This window comes from Palaemon carinicauda, chromosome 22 (genome assembly GCF_036898095.1).
Source record: "Palaemon carinicauda isolate YSFRI2023 chromosome 22, ASM3689809v2, whole genome shotgun sequence".
NCBI lineage: Eukaryota > Metazoa > Arthropoda > Malacostraca > Decapoda > Palaemonidae > Palaemon > Palaemon carinicauda.
The window spans coordinates 112193339-112211151 of NC_090746.1; the positions used below are offsets into that span (position 1 = coordinate 112193339).

The 17813-nt window shown below is 43.1% G+C and overlaps 1 protein-coding gene across 1 annotated transcript in view; it reads right to left on the minus strand.

The window, feature by feature from the left end:
- Nucleotides 1-17813, minus strand: part of Klp98A (kinesin-like protein 98A) — a 100512-nt gene that overhangs the window by 71820 nt on the left and 10879 nt on the right. Inside the window, exons 2-3 of the mRNA XM_068346637.1 lie at nt 10498-10567; nt 1649-1753 (exon numbers count right to left, since the gene is read on the minus strand). Of these exons, the coding sequence (XP_068202738.1) occupies nt 1649-1753; nt 10498-10567 (175 nt within the window). The remainder of the gene's footprint in view (nt 1-1648; nt 1754-10497; nt 10568-17813) is intronic.

Genomic DNA, 17813 nt, shown 5'->3' on the forward strand with positions numbered 1-17813 from the left:
TGCAGTAAGTAATCAACAGATCTTATTTTTTTCTAACATATAAAAAGACTTTAATGTTTTGGTATTTAACTCCTGAATTATAATAGTATATTTTATTTTTGGAACAGCATATTTATCATGCTCCATGGGTGATGCATTTAGTCATATTTAGTTTTTCTAAACTGAATTCTCTTATTTAATAAATAGTAAATTAAAAGTGACAGTAACAACTATCAGCCTTAAGATACTAATTTACTGATAATACAGTAATGTGCTCAGAATGCAGCCAACAAATACTAAGATGGAATTTACAAGTAAACTTTCTAAAAATGCAATATGAGCAAAAGAGAATCTTTACCTACAGCTATAGAAATAAAAAAGGGAAAAGAAAATTAAGAACAATTTCCTTATATACTCTAATAACCATGATAGTTACAGGTCACTGGTCTTCAGATTTTTATTCTATGTTTCAATGATATTACTTCAGGTACTTTATCCCTTGACCTGTTTTTATTGTCGAAAGTTATTTTAAAGCAAGCAAGTAATTTTTCTCTCATTCTTGGGTAATCACTGGAAAAATATTTTTCCTGATTCCAGTATAGTTTACAGATCAACATTTAATTTTTCCCGTCTTTTGGTTTGTTTCATTGTTGATGTCGGCTACCCCCAAAATTGGGGGAAGTGCCTTTGGTATATGTATGTATGTCTTTTGAAACTAAAATGGTAATTTCACCAAGTACGATCTCAAAAAATTGCACATGAATACACGCAACTATGATCCCAGCTCTGGATTTCTCGGGGTCGCAACCAGGCTCAATGTTTTGTCATGTCAAAAAACACGCTACGATCTTATATTTGAGACCATTCTTTAACCATGTGCAACAACAGGAGATCAAGGCGTGACTAACCCTCACTTAGCCGAGGACTACGCGCAACCTGCAATGACTTCGACTAAGCCATGCTCTGAGGTCACAGCTCAGTCTTTCAGGAAGATTCTTTGGTGAAATGACCCCTTTACTAAGTAGGTGCCTTTAAATTGGAACAAAGCAAATAACGAACTTTGCAGACGAGTCAAATTTCATGTGATAGAGGAAAGGATTAACATTATACGTACTGCCAATATAGAGATAGCTGGATTTCAATTTCAACCCTCTCGTGATTCAAGCCATGACATAATTGCTGCCAGGCATATGGCTTTTGGCCCGGGGCAAAATTTACACGCACAAAGATAAATTTCTTTCTACGCCTCGGTACGGTTAAACTACAGTGTAACAGATATGAACTTCTGGTTTATTGCGTTATGTTGAGGAACGATTGAACTTTTTATTGATGCAAGCAGAATACTTTTGCATTGATAAAAAGTATTTATCGAAGGGGGAAAAAATTATGCAAAACATAGATAACCTTTTGAAATTTAATCTTTTAAAGTTTTCATAAAAAATAAGTGAGCCTTATTTTATGGGGACATTTTGTTGAAATACTCTTATTACATACATATACCAAAGGCACTTCCCCCAATTTTGGGGGGTAGCTGACATCAACAAAGAAACAAAACAAAAAGGGGACCTCTACTCTCTACGTTCCTTCAGCCTAACCAGGGACTCAACCGAGTTCAGCTATAATTACCATATGATCATAAAGTATTGATCAATAAACATTCAGAACTAACCTGAGGAGCAAAATGCTTGTCCTCATCCCGATGAGACCAGTATGAATAGTCAAAGGTAAAATCCTTAACACGTTCTCTGGCTTCTGCTCCATCTCCTGCAGTGATCTGTTGGGGAATTAACAAAGTCAAGGTCAAGAGTAAAAGTAAAAAAGGAGTTAACCCTTTTACCCCCAAAGGACGTACTGGTACGTTTCACAAAAGCCATCCCTTTACCCCCATGGACGTACCGGTACGACCTTGAACAAAAATGCTATAAAAAATTTCTTTTTCATATTTTTTATAATTTTTTTTAGAAAATTCAGGCATTTTCCAAGAGAATGAGACCAACCTGATCTCTCTATGACAAAAATTAAGGCTGTTAGAGCAATTTAAAAAATATATACTGCAAAATGTGCTGGGAAAAAAATAACCCCCTGGGGGTTAAGGGTTGGGAATTTATCAAATAGCCTGGGGGTAAAAGGGTTAACAACATATCAAAGCTTTTCACTGAAAAAAAAGTAATGTCTAAAAACTTGTCAAAGATTTTACAATATTTCCATAAAAAGAGAAATAAAAAGGGAACTGTGAAAAGAAAATATTTTTCCATATAAACCAATACGTTATAATTAGCCTTTTTGTAAATATAAAATCCTTTAGATACACCAGTTTTTTTGGGGGGAAATAACAACCTGATAGCAGTACAGTACTAAGGCGACTAGTGAACCTGAGAGATTGCATCTTGCATTTCAAGTGCACAATAGTAATGGATTTAAATGAGAACTTATTTACTTCTCAAAGAACTACATTTGTTTTATCATAAAAAGCAATAAAAAACACTAGACAATACTGATAGAAACTGTAATAAACTCATTAAAACATTGGCGATTGATATTAAGTACCAGAAACAGCACACACACATACATACATTTACTATATATACCTTACAAATATTTGTATGTATGTATATATATATATATATATATATATATATATATATATATATACATATACTGTATATATATATACATATATATATATATATATATATATATATATATATATATATATATATATATATATATATATATATATATATATATATATATATATATATATATATACTGGCCAATAAGTTTACTCTTAGTAATAAATAAAATATTTACATAATATTAGTCTGAATAGAAAGACAGCTTGACTTTAATCAACCATAAGAGCTGGCAGGTTTTAGAAGTGGCTATTCAACAATTGACCATATCCATGTAATTAAGCAGCTAATGAAAAAGTCAACAGAGTATGACAAACCACTATAAATGGTATTTATAGACTATGAGAAAGTTTTTGATACTGTCAAAACTTCAGCAGTAATGAAGGCCCTTCAAAAATGTTATTTTCCTTAGTAAAATAAATTTTTGAATATACTTACCCGATGATCATATAGCTGTCAGCTCTGCTGCCCGACAGAAAAAACCTACGGGCGGAATACGCCAGCGATCGCTATACAGGCGGGGGTGTACATCAACAGCGCCATCTGTCAAGTAGGTACTTAAGTACTCGATGTCAACATAGAACCAAATTTCTCCTCTGTCCACTGGGTCTCTATTGGGGAGGAAGGGTGGGTCCTTTAATTTATGATCATCGGGTAAGTATATTCAAAAATTTATTTTACTAAGGAAAATAACATTTTTCAATATTAAACTTACCCGATGATCATATAGCTGATTCACACCCAGGGGGGTGGGTAGAGACCAGCATTACATGTTGACATTATTATGAGCTAAGTATTCCGTATTTCATTTTAGCAGTTATTCAAAATAACAAGCATAAAATAAATAAGTACCTGGTAAGGAAGACGACTTGAACAATTACTCTGCCTTTTTAAGTACGTCTTCCTTACTGAGCCTCGCGATCCTCATAGGATGCTGAGCGACTCCTAGGAGCTGAAGTATGAAGGGTTGCAACCCATACTAAAGGTCCTCATCAAAACCTCTAATCTAGGCGCTTCTCAAGAAATGACTTTGACCACCCGCCAAATCAAGTAGGATGCGAAAGGCTTCTTAGCCTTCCGGACAACCCAAAAATATTTCAAGAGAAAGATTAAAAAGGTTCTGGAATTAGGGAATTGTAGTGGTGGAGCCCCCACCACTACTGCACTCGTTGCTACGAATGGTCCCAGAGTGTAGCAGTTCTCGTAAAGAGACTGGACATTCTTAAGATAAAAGACGCGAACACTGATTTGCTTTTCCAATAGGTTGCGTCGAATATACTTTGCAGAGATCTATTTTGTTTAAAGGCCACGGAAGTTGCGACAGCTCTAACTTCGTGTGTCCTTACCTTCAGCCAAGCTTGGTCTTCCTCATTCAGAAGGGAATGAGCTTCTCGTATTAACAGTCTGATAAAATAGGATAAAGAATTCTCTGACATAGGCAAAGATGGATTCTTAACTGAACACCATAAAGCTTCAGACGGGCCTCGTAAAGGTTTTAAAAATAGAACTTAAGAGCTCTTACAGGACATAATACTCTTTCTAGTTCATTTCCAACCATACGATAAGTTTGGAATATCGAACGATATTGGTCAAGGCCGAGAAGGCAGCTCGTGTTTGGCTAGAAAACCAAGTTGTAGAACATGTAGCCGTTTCGGATGAGAATCCGATGTTCTTGCTGAAGGCATGAATCTCACTGACTCTTTTAGCTGTGGTTAAGCATATCAGGAAAAGAGTCTTAAAGGTGAGATCTTTCAGGGAGGCTGATTGAAGCGGTTCGAACCTGTCTGACATAAGGAATCTTAGAACCACGTCTAAATTCCAACCAGGTGTAACCAAACGACGCTCCTTCGTGGTCTCAAAAGACTTAAGGAGGTCCTGTAGATCTTTATTGTTGGAAAGATCTAAGCCTCTGTGACGGAAGACTGATGCCAACATGCTTCTGTAACCCTTGATAGCGGGAGCTGAAAGAGATCGTTCTTTCCTCAGATATAAGAGGAAGTCAGCTATTTGAGTTACAGAGGTACTGGTCGAGGATACGGATACTGACTTGCACCAGTTTCGGAAGATTTCCCACTTCGATTGGTAGACTCTAAGGGTGGATGTTCTCCTTGCTCTAGCAATCGCTCTGGTTGCCTCCTTCAAAAAACCTCTAGTTCTCGAGAGTCTTTCGATAGTCTGAAGGCAGTCAGACGAAGAGCGTGGAGGCCTTGGTGTACCTTCTTTACGCGTGGCAGACGTAGTAGGTCCACCCTTAGGGGAAGTGTTCTGGGAACGTCTACTAGCCATCGAAGTACCTCGGTGAGTTATTCTCTCGCGGGCCAGAGGGAAGCAACTAGCGTCAACTTTGTCCCTTCGTGAGAGGCGAACTTCTGCAGTACCTTGTTGACAATCTAGAACGGAGGGAATGCATATAGATCTAGATGTGACCAATCTAGTAGAAAGGCATCTATATGAACTACTGCTGGGTCCGGGATAGGTGAGCAAAGTATTGGGAGCCTCTTGGTCATCGAGGTTGCGAAGAGATCTATGGTTGGCTGGCCCCAGGTGGCCCAAAGTCTCTTGCATACATCCTTGTGGAGGGTCCAACCTGTTGGAATTATTAGTCCCTTCCTACTGAGACAATCTGCTATGACATTAAAGTTGCCTTGGATGAACCTCGTTACTAGTGAAAAGTCTAGACCTGTTGAACAGGTGAGGAGGTCTCTTGCGAACTCGTACCATGTCAGAGAGTAGGTCCCTCCTTGCTTGGAGATGTACGTCAAAGCAGGGTGTTGTCCGTGTTCACCTCCACCACTTTGCCTTGAAGGAGAGACCTGAAGCTTTTCCAGGTCAGACGTACTGCCAGTAGCTTCTTGCAGTTGAAATGCATGTCCTTTGACTCGAGTTCCATAATCCCGAGCATTCCCTACCGCCTAATGTCGCACCCCAGCCTACGTCCGAAGCGTCCGAGAAGAGAACGTGGTTGGGAGTCTGAACAGTCAGGGGAAGACCCTTTCAAAGGTTGATAAAGTCCTTTCACCAAGTCAGACCAGACTTTATCTTTCCGGAAACCGGGATCGAGACCGCTTCTAGCGTCTTGTCTTTTTCCAGTGAAAAGCTAGATGATACAGAAGAGGACGGAGGCGAAGTCTTCCAAGTGACACAAATTGAACCACGGATGACAGTGTCCTAACCAGACTCATCCACAGCCTGACAGGGCAGCGTTCCTTCTTCAGCATCTTCTGGATGGATAGCATGGCTGGGGGTTGATCGTCTTGTTCAGCAATGTCCTCATCAGAGGGTTCCTCATCCGAAACTGATGAGGAAACGGCAACAGAGTGGGCAACGTCTGACTCGCTGAATCCGGCCGCACTGGTGGATGCGTGACGGAGCCGGACACAATATCATGGTACTGCTGCACAGTCTGTGAACTGTCAACCATGGGGACGCGAGGAAGTACAACGTCAACCCGAAACTGTCTAGACTGTCTGGGTTGTGCAGTCAACCCCCTACCGGGTTGCAGAGGTTGCCGCACTGCGTCACAACAAGTCACCTCTGCTGGTTGTTGAACGTCTTCCTAGTGACACACTGAACGTCCACAACCACCTCCGAGAGTCGCTTAACGTCAATGTGCGACTGGCAACCCATACTGGGTCGCATCGGTGGAGGAACCACCTCAACTGGCGGACGCGAGTAGGATACCTCAGCGTCAACAGGGCGCACAACCAACCGATAGGAAGGTTATTGGCCAGAAGGTTCTTCTCCGTAAAAAATCCTCTATCAAGGACACAAGCTTGGACTGCATGTCTTGCAACAAAGCCCATTAGGGTCTATGGGAGCAGGTGTGGCATCAGACGGGGTTAGCGACTGAAGCGGAACCATTTACCATCCCTGGAAGCCTTGTTATGCTTTAATTAAAGTTCATAGGAGGCTAAGCAGCTTAAGGCTCCTCTCCAAATGACAGAGTCCTCAAAGGAATATCAGTAGGAGGGAGAACAGCACTTTCTCATCTACAGGAACCATGTCCGAGAAAAGCTAGGTTATCTCAGTGAGGGTCTCACTGGTGCATAAGCCGCAGAACAGAAGGCAACGTTATGTAACTGCTTGACAGTCTGTGAACTGTCAAAAACTGAACTGTCAACCACAACAGGTGCGTGAGGACATACAGCACTGGTGCATTAGTAGCAGACCAGAAGGCAACGTCATGTAACTGCTTGACAGTCTGTGAGCTGGCAACAACCAAAGCTGAGTGGGGAAGCCTCAACTCCTGACTGACTAGTCTGCTGCGGGCGAGTGGCGGTAACCACAGTGGGTTGCGGAGGCTGACACACCGTGTCAAAACACGGCAGCTTGTGGTAGCTCACGCACGGCAACGGAGTGCTCCGTGTGTCTGTGGGAGTCAGCATGCGTCTGGCAGGGTCGACTGCGCATGGGTGGAGGAGCTCTCACAACAAGAGTGTGGGAGCAGGCAGCCGCAGCGTCTGCTGGGCGCACAACCGTGGCAGGTTGTAGGCAAACGGGTGCATCGTCAACCTTCTCCGCAGTCGGAGTGTGGGAGCAGGCAACAACCAAAGCGGAGTGGTGGTGCGTGGTGGGGACTGCCGTGGGTTGCGGAAACTAACGCATCACGTCAAAACACGGCAGCTTGACTCCACCTTCCCACTGCTGATGCGGTAGCTCACGCATGTTAACGGAGGGTGCCGCACGTCGGCTAACGTTAACATGCGTCTGGCAGGGTCAATTGCGCATCGGAGGTGGAGCTCTCCGCAGCCGGAGTGTGGGAGCAGGCAGCCTCAGCGTGAGCTGGGCGCACAACCGTGGCAGGTTGTAGGCTAACGGGAGCAGTGTCAACCTTCTCCGCACGAAACTCCTGCATAACCGCAGCTAACTGAGTCTGCATAGACTGCAGTCTACTGTCCGTTGTGACTGAGGGTCTAAAACAGCTGGTGCGGCAACAGACGGAGTTACTGCCTGTTGCGGTACCACCTTGCCTCTCTTGGGAGGTGTGCAGTCGTCGGATGACTGCAGCGAGTCCGAACTGACCCAGTGGCTACACCTGGGCCGTTGGACTTGCGCGGAAGGGACCGACTTGCACTTAAAAAGCTGCAAGATGTGGTCCATGGTTTCTTACGAGAAACCTCTTCCGCAGACGAGGAATAAATGGGCTCTCTCGTCTTTGTGTGGGTGGGGCGATCTTGGGTAGAAACGCCCGAAACCACGGAGGGAAAAAAACGTCTGTTCGTTGATCAAGGCCTGTGGAACCCATAAGTCGTTCGACATTACTTCTCCCCTGGGCTTGGGGGCTTGTAAGAGGTCCCGGACTAGGTGAACGACTGGCACGAACAGACGAACCCTCGGACGCAACACTGTAACACTTTGCGCATATCACTTTATCACTTTGATTTTCTGTTTTGCACTTATTTCACTGAAATCGAAACTTTAACTGATTTCTACCTGAAACACGCAATCCTATCCTTCATTAAAAGGTAGTAATTGCGAAAACAGTCGTACAATGCAACAGAAAAACATAAATAAAGATAAAGAATTCAGTGGCTGGAAAAGAGACTAAACACTAGATCAAATAAACTACGTTTACAATCTCTCACCGCACATAGCCTGGGAACAAGAATAAAACCCTAGAAACGTTTACCTTCTTCCCCTACAGCGACTAGGGAGGAGAGTAAAACGAGAACAACGTTACCAGCTTGAACGAAACGTTTATTCTCCTCTCTCTCCCTCCGTCTCTATCTCTCTCTCTCTTTCTCTCTTGATTCGCACCTGAGAGAAGAGCCCAATTATATAACGTTAAAACATGTTATTTGTTAAAGGAAAAAAAAAAACTGAAAGGTTTTCCAAATAAAAGTTCCTTTAATTTAGAATTTAAACCATTTAAGCTAAGAAAGAATGAACGAAACGCTAGAATAGGTTTACTCTTACTGCAAAGTGAAACCGTGATACACTCTCTCTCTCTATCGTAACGATAGAGCGCATGTTGAACGTCCTGAACGTCAACAACTGCGTAGACTAAAAACTAAACGTTAGTTCATCTTGAAAACAGTACGAGACTATCAAAGAAATTCTTTCATAAAGCATTAAAATTTAAAAAGTATTAAATTCTTTAAAGGTTAAATACGATATAACGGGCTCAATGTTAATTAACTTCGGTTCCAAGTTAGGACCGCCTACTATTAGGAAAGGTCGCATATAAACAAACATAAAAATTTATTTTTATAAGTTTATAATAAATGGAAAGTTAATCGAAGAGGCCTATAAAGGCGGAGAGATATACTGTAAAATAAATAGATCTATAACGTGTTAAGCAAAATTACCAAAAACCTAAACACACTTCCATCTAAGGGAAGGGTCGGCCATTTAAAAGTGAAAGAGAGTCCATACTCTCTTCGTCACCATAATTAAATCTATCCAAAACGAGTTCAAGTTTTGAAATGAAGAAAAAACCCCTGCATAGCGAAAGCTCAAAACTGGAATAGTGTACTTCACCAAATCGTTGTGAAAACAAATCCAGTTAGGGACGGCGTATTTAGTAGGTCTTGCCAGTGGCACGACAGAGAGAAAATTGGTTCTATGTTGACATCGAGTACTTAAGTACCTACTTGACAGATGGCGCTGTTGATGTACACCCCCACCTGTATAGCGATCGCTGGCGTATTCCGCCCGTAGGTTTTTTCTGTCGGGCAGCAGAGCTGACAGCTATATGATCATCGGGTAAGTTTAATATTGAAAAACAAGGAATACTGTAGATGAATCTTATGTTAGAAATATCACTTGAAGATATCTATATGGGTAGTACAGCAATCCTAAACCTACAAAAAGATAGTGAGAAAATTTTAGTTGAGAAAGGAGGTACAGTAGACAGGGAGACCCTTTTTTCCTAAATTATTCACAGTATTCCTAGAAGTTTAAAAAAATATATATTGGGAAAATGTAGGAATTAACATTAATGAGGAATACCTTAACAACTCAAGATTTGCAAATGACATACTTCTATCTAGTGAATCATAGGAGGAATTGCAAAGGATGATAGAACATTAGAGAAACCAGAAATGTAGGACTTAAATTGGATATGAGTAAAACTAACATAATGTTTAATGAAAATGCAGAGACTGCAAATAAAGGTCATCTTCTAGAGATTGTTACTGAATATACGTAATTAGGACAGACAATAATTGTTCCCCATGACACGAGACCATGATTAAAAGAAAGATGAGTGCAGGATAGAGGGCTTTTGCTAAACAAAATGACATTATGAAAATTAAAATGCCACTTTCTCTGAAAAGAAAAGTATTAAATGAGATAGCCCTACAAGGATTAACTTATGCATCAAAAACTTGGAGCCTTACTAAACCCTTAGAATATAAGCTAGTAACACCTCATAAGAGCTATGGAAAGAATAATGATGGGAATAACACTAAGAGCCAGAAAAAGAACATGGATAAGAGAGCAAACTAAAGAAGAGGCTATTCTAACAAGAAGTGAGAAAAAGATATGGATGTGGGAAGGACATATAATAAGAATGACAGATAACAGATTGACAAGATGAATAATAGAATGGGTCACTAGAGATTTCAAAAGCAGCAAGGGAAGGAAGAAAAGATGATGGATTGATGAGCTAAGAATATTTGCGGGTAAAAACTGGCATACAAAGACCACAAATCGACGTGTGTAAATGACGAGAGTTTGTATCCGCATAGGAACAAAATAAATGTTCATATCTCATTTAAATTGCTATTGTATGAGTTACGTTTAGAAAAAGGCCGTAGTCTAGCTGGGGATATCTTTTTAGAGAAGGCAACATACTTCAACACACACATACAGTACTAGTCAAACATAAATTCCTCACTACAGCAGTTACAATAGACATTCAAAAGTAAAATGCTATACATACTTTATTGTTTATGAGTCTGGTCTTCTTATCTTCAACCTCAACAATACATGATGAACTGAGATCAATCTCCCTGAAAATAAAAAACAAAGTGTGAGAAAAAATATGCTTAAAAGCACAAAATCTAAAGTAAGTTATTCCTTTTTTAAACACAAATATTGCCAACTCGGAAGCCATTTGCATTTTTTCAGAACAATAAAAACTTGTAATTATGTTATTTTCATTAGTAAAATAAATTTTTGAATATACTTACCCGATAATCATGTAGCTGTCAACTCTGTTGCCCGACAGAATTCTATGGAGGGATACGCCAGCTATCACAATACTAGAAGGGGGTGTTCTTACCAGCGCCACCTGTGGCCAGGTACTCAAGTACTTCTTGTTGACACCTCCTCAATTATTCCTCGGTCCCACTGGTTCTCTATGGGGAGGAAGGGAGGGTCAATTAAATCATGATTATCGGGTAAGTATATTCAAAAATTTATTTTACTAATGAAAATAACATTTTTCAATATTAAACTTACCCGATAATCATGTAGCTGATTCACACCCAGGGGGGTGGGTGAAAACCAGTGTACAAGATTAAAGGATAGCTAAGTATCCCATATTTCATATAACAGTTATCTCAAATAACAATGAAATAATAAGTACCTGGTAAGGAAGTCGAATTGAACCGTTACTCTGTCTCTTTTTTAAGTTCGTCTTCCTTACTGAGCGCAGCGTTCCTCTTGGAGGCTGAATCAACCCAAAGGTGCTAAAGTATACAGGGCTGCAACCCATACTAAAGGACCTCATCACAACCTTTAACCTCGGCGCTTCTCAAGAAAGAATTGACCACCCGCCAAATCAACAAGGATGTGGAAGGCTTCTTAGCCGACCGAACAACCCATAAAAAGTATTCAAGAGAAAGGTTAAAAAGTTATGGAATTATGGGAATGTAGTGGCTGAGCCCTCGCCTACTACTGCATTCGTTGCTACGAATGGACCCAGGGTGTAGCAGTACTCGTAAAGAGACTGGACATCTTTGAGATAGAATGATGCGAACACTGACTTGCTTCTCCAATAGGTTGCATCCATAACACTCTGCAGAGAACGGTTCTGTTTGAAGGCCACTGAAGTAGCCACAGCTCTCACTTCATGTGTCCTTACCTTCAGCAAAGCAAGGTCTTCTTCCTTCAGATGAGAATTTGCTTCTCTAATCAGAAGCCTGATGTAGTAAGAAACTGAGTTCTTAGACATTGGTAGAGAAGGCTTCTTGATAGCACACCATAAGGCTTCTGATTGTCCTCGTAATGGTTTTGACCTTCTTAAATAGTACTTAAGAGCTCTAACAGGGCAAAGTACTCTCTCTAGTTCGTTCCCCACCATGTTGGACAGGCTTGGGATCTCGAACGACTTAGGGCAAGGACGGGAAGGAAGCTCGTTTAGCCAAAAAAACCGAGCCGCAAGGAACATGTAGCCGTTTCAGATGTGAAACCTATGTTCCTGCTGAAGGCGTGGATCTCACTTACTCTTTTACCTGTTGCTAAGCACACGAGGAAAAGAGTTTCTAATGTGAGGTCCTTAAAAGAGGCTGATTGGAACGGTTCAAATCCTGATGACATTAGGAACCTTAGGACCACGTCTAGATTCCAGCCTGGAGTGGACAACCGACGTTCCTTTGAGGTCTCAAAAGACCTAAGGAGGTCCTGTAGATCTTTGTTGGAGGAAAGATCCAAGCCTCTGTGGCGGAAAATCGCTGCCAACATACTTCTGTAACCCTTGATCGTAGGAGCTGATAGGGATTTTACGTTCCTTAGATGTAACAGGAAGTCAGCAATCTGGGTTACAGTGGTACTGGTTGAGGAAAAACTGCATTGGCCTTGCACCAGCTTCGGAAGACTTCCCATTAAGACTGATAGACTCTGAGAGTGGATGTCGTCCTTGCTCTGGCAATCGTTCTGGCTGCCTCCTTCGAAAAGCCTCTAGTTCTTGAGAGACTTTCGATAGTCTGAAGGCAGTCAGACGAAGAGCGTGGAGGTTTGGGTGTACCTTCTTTACGTGAGGTTGACGCAGAAGGTCCACTCTAGGAGGAAGAGTCCTGGGAAACGTCGACCAGCCATTGCAGTACCTCGGTGAACCCTTCTCTCGCGGGTCAGAGGGGAGCAACCAACGTCAACCGTGTCCCTTTGTGAGAGGCGAACTTCTGAAGTACCCTGTTGACAATCTTGAACGGCGGGAATGCATACAGGTTGAGATGGGACCAATCCAGCAGAAAGGTATCCACGCGAACTGCTGTTGGGTCTGGAATCGGAGAACAATACAAGAGGAGCTTCTTGGTCATCGAGGTAGCGAATAGAACTATGGTTGGCAGACCCCACAGGGCCCAAAGTCTGCTGCAAACATTCTTGTGAAGGGTCCACTCTGTGGGGAAGACCTGACCCTTACGGCTGAGGCGATCTGCCATGACATTCATATCGCCCTGAATGGGCCTCGTTACCAGCGTGAGCTTTCGATCTTTGACCAAATGAGGAGGTCCCTTGCGATCTTGAACAACTTCCTCGAATGAGTCCCTCTCTGCTTGGAGATGTAAGCCAAGGCTGTGGTGTAGTCGGAGTTCACCTCCACCACCTTGTTAAGCTGGAGGGACTTGAAGTTTATCAAGGCCAGATGAACTGCCAACAACTCCTTGCAATAGATGTGAAGTGTCCTTTGCTCCTGATTCCATGTTCCCGAGCATTCCTGTCCGTCCAGTGTCGCACCCCAGCCCGTGTCCGATGCGTCCGAGAAGAGACGGTGGTCGGGGGTCTGAACAGCCAAATGTAGACCTTCCTTGAGAAGAATGCTGTTCTTCCACCACGTTAGAGTAGACCTCATCTCTTCGGAAACAGGAACTGAGCCCGTCTTTAGCGTCATGTCCTTTATCCAGTGAGCAGCTAGATGATACTGAAGGGGGCGGAGGTGGAGTCTCCCTAACTCGATGAACAGGGCCAGCGATGAAAATGTCCCTGTTAGACTCATCCCCTGCCTGACTAAGCATCGGTTCCTTCTCAGCATGCTCTGGATGCATTCTAGGGCTTGGAAGATCCTTGGGGCCGACGGACAAGTCCGAAAAGCTCGACTCTGAAGATCCATACCCAAGGAAACAATGGTCTGGGATGGAACGAGCTGAGACTCCTCAAAATTGACCAGGAGGCCCAGTTCCTTGGTCAGATCCATAGTCCATTTGAAAATCTCCAGACAGCGACGACTTGTGGGAGCTCTTAAAAGCCAGTCGTCTGACGGAGCCGGACACAAGATCATGATACTGCTGCACAGTCTGTAAACTGACAATCATGGGCAAGCGAGGAAGTACAGTGACAACCCGAATCTGTCTAGACTATCTGGGTCGTACAGACAACTCCTTAACGGGTTGCTGAGGTTGCCGCACTGCGTCACAACAAGTCCCTTCTGTTGGTTGTTGAACGTCTTCCCCGTGACACATTGACTCCGTAAACAAAAATCCTCTAACAAGGACTAAGCTTGGACTGCATGTCATGCAACACAGCTCAAGGTCTATGGGAGCAGGTGTGGTAACAGACGGGATTAGCGGCTGAAGTGGAACCATTACCTTCCCTGTAAGCATGTTATGCTTAAATAAAAGTCCATAAGAGGTTATGCAGCTAAAGGCTCCCTCCAAATGACAGAGTCCTCAAGGGAATATCAGAAGGAGGGAGAAAAGAACTTTCTCATCTACAGGGACCTTATCCTAGAAAAGCTAAGTTCTCTGAGTGAGGGTTCACTGGTGCAAAAGCAGCAGACTAGAAGGCAACGTTATGAAACTGCTTGACAGTCTAGTGAGTTGGCAACAACCCAAGATATGTTGAGAAGCATGCGGTAAGGTATGCAGAGCATGATGAATGCAGAGTATGCTGTATGCAGAGCATGCTGTATGTAGAGCATGTTGTATGCATAGCATGCTGAATGCAGAGCATGCTGTATGCAGAGCATGTTGTATGCAGAGCATGCTGAATGCAGAGCATGCTGAATGCTGAGCATGTAGTAAGCAGAGCCTGCTGTAAGCAGAGCCTGCTGTAAGGAAAGCAGAGCGTGTGCATGGCGTTTAACATTTCTCAGAAATTCCATGACCAGTGCTAGAGTGCTTTATGCATGCTTGCATGGGGTTTAAAAATCAACATAATGTTTACCTTACATTCATAACTCATGATTCATATTTTTGCCATGGTTAGAAAATGGAGGTAAGGTATGCTGAACAGCAGAGTCAGAACGAGCTGGAACAACAACAGTGGAAGGTGCAGAAAGTTCCTGTTCCTGTGGTATGAGTGGAGCGTGAAGAGACCGAGGTTGCGCAGAACAAGGTAAAGTTCCTGCAAGCAGAGGTGTCTGAGGCGCAGGATCAGGGTGCACGGGTTGAGCTCGGTGCAGCAGCTGAGGAGACTGACTCACAGGTGGAAGAGGTTGTACCTCCACCGAGAGTTGCACCACCGGTGGAGCAGCCAGGGGAGGAGGAGGAAGAGTGGGGTAATCCTCCTGATCCCAAACCGAAGGTTGCCTTAAAGAAGGCTGAGGCTGAACAACACTGGGAACAGCGAACACAGAAAGAGGTTCAACATCGTACGCCTGGCAGATGGTGCTGCGACTGGGTGCAGCGAGTGCAGGCGGGTTGAGCACAGGCTGAAAGGGTGCAGGGGAGGTGCAACACTCTCAGCCCGACACTCACACAACAGGTCCGAAAGCTGTGCTTGCATGGACTGTAGTAGAGTCTACAACATCGTACGCCTGGCAGATGGTGCTGCGACTGGGTGCAGCGAGTGCAGGCGGGTTGAGCACAGGCTGAACGGGTGCAGGGGAGGTGCAACACTCTCAGCCCGACACTCACACAACAGGTCCGAAAGCTGTGCTTGCATGGACTGTAGTAGAGTCTACAACATCGTACGCCTGGCAGATGGTGCTGCGACTGGGTGCAGCGAGTGCAGGCGGGTGCAGCACAGGCTGAACGGGTGCAGCCGGTTGGTGCACCACCGGTGCAGGCGGGTGCAGCACAGGCTGAACGGGTGCAGGCGGTTGGTGCACCACCGGTGCAGGAGGAGGAGGAGGTGCAACACTCTCAGCACGACACTCACGCATCAGGTCCGAAAGCTGTGCTTGCATGGACTGTTAGTAGAGTCCACAACATCGTACGCCTGGCAGGTGGTACTGCGATCAGGCGGAGCGAGCATAGGGGGGGGGAGTGTAGGCGCACTCTCAGCCCGACAAACTGATGACTGAGGAGAGACAGAGCTAACCCAATGACTGCATCCGGGTTGTTGAACTTTACTTCGTACGTCTGGCATAGGTCTGGACTTTACGTTTAAGAGGTCTTGAGACCTGAGACCAGCGTAACTCTGCCTTTATTTTCTCCTCTAAATCTCTTCTGCAGACGAGCAAAATAAGGGCTCAATCGTCTGCGGGTGGGAGTGACGGTCTCGGTAAGACACGCCCACAACCACCGAGGATACTTCTGTGCGCCGATCAAGGCCTGCCGAACCCTTATGCCCTTCGACATTGCTTCTCCCCTGGGCTTGGGAGCTTGCAAGAGGTCCCGGACTGGGAGGACGACTGGCGCGCACAAAAGTACCCTCACGCATAACACTGACATAATTTGCGCTAATCACTTATCACTTTGATTTCTGTTTGCACTTATATCACTGAACTCGAAACTTTAAGTGGTTTGTACCTGAAACACGCAATTCTATCCTTCTCAAAAGTTAGTAATTGCGAAAACAGAATTACAATGTAACAGAAAAATCTAATGAAAGAAAATTCAGTGGATGGAAAGAGACTAAACACTAGATCACTCTAGAAACGTTTAGTTTCTTCCCCTAAAGAGACTAGGGAGAAGAGCAAAACGATAACGACGTTACTCGTACGCCTGGCAGGCTTGAGGGAAACGTTTATCCTCTTTCTCCCTCCGTCTCTATCTCTCTCTCTCTCTCTCTCTCTCTCTCTCTCTCTCTCTCTCTCTCTCTCTTGACTTAGAACCTGAGAGAAGAGCCCAATCATATATATCGTTAAAACATATTATTGTTAAAGGAAAAAACTGAAATATTTCCCAAAAAGAAAAGTTCCTTATTAGGATCAAAACCATTAAGTTAAGAAAGAATGAACAAAACGCTAGAAACGGTTACTCTTTACTGCAATGTGAAACCGTGAACATTCTTTCTCTATCGTAACGATAGAGTGCAAGTTGAAACGTTCTGAACGTCAACAACTGCCGAGACAAACAAAACGTTAGTTCAACTTTGAAAAAGTACGAGACTCAAAGAAATTCTTTCAAAGACCTTAAAATAGCATAATATGTTAACAGGTAAAACCGAAATGACGGGCTCACGATAATTAACTTCGGTACCAAGAAAAGACCGCCTACTATTAGGAAGGTCGAATATAAACAAATATAAAAATTAATTTTAATAAGTTTATAATAAAAGGAAGTTAATCGAAGAGGCCTATAAGAGGCGGAGAGATATAAAATAAATCTATAACTTTTGTTAAGCAAAATTAAGAAAGAGAGTCTATACTCTCTTAGACACCAACACTTCCGTCTAAGGGAAGGGTCGGCCATTGAAAGGTGAACGAGAGTTCATACTCTCTTCGTCACCAAAAATAATCAAATTAATTCCAAAAGCTAACTAAGCTAAAATAGAAGTTTCCAGTAACGCGACAGCCGAAATCAAAGAGAAATACTTCACCAAAGTCGTGAAAATACTCCAAGAACATAAGCGTATCCCAGAACGTCTTGTCAGAAGCACGACAGAGGAATAATTGAGGAGGTGTCAACAAGAAGTACTTGAGTACCTGGCCACAGGTGGCGCTGGTAAGAACACCCCCTTCTAGTATTGTGATAGCTGGCGTATCCCTCCATAGAATTCTGTCGGGCAACAGAGTTGACAGCTACATGATTATCGGGTAAGTTTAATATTGAAAACTTTATATAGGAGAAGAAATCAGCGCAAGCTGTCATACAGGTAAAAAAAACTTTAACGAAGTATCAACAACCATTACAGTTGTTACCAGCGATAGCATGGAGAAGCACCACAACCCCATTCAATCATACCCTCTTCACTTTGATTGCAGACGAGACTTTCCTCTAAGGATTAGGTGATGGTGGGTAAGGTATGCATAAAGAAATACAGGTTTGTACTGATGGGGAAATACAAATTACTTCTCAATTTATCATTTGTTCCTACAAAAAATACAAACCGTACAATCTTTACATAGGAGACTCATACTTTGGCGAGTAGAAGTCCTTTCAACTGGCTGAAAACTTTTAACCAGGAATCGGTGCATCCAAGAATGATAAT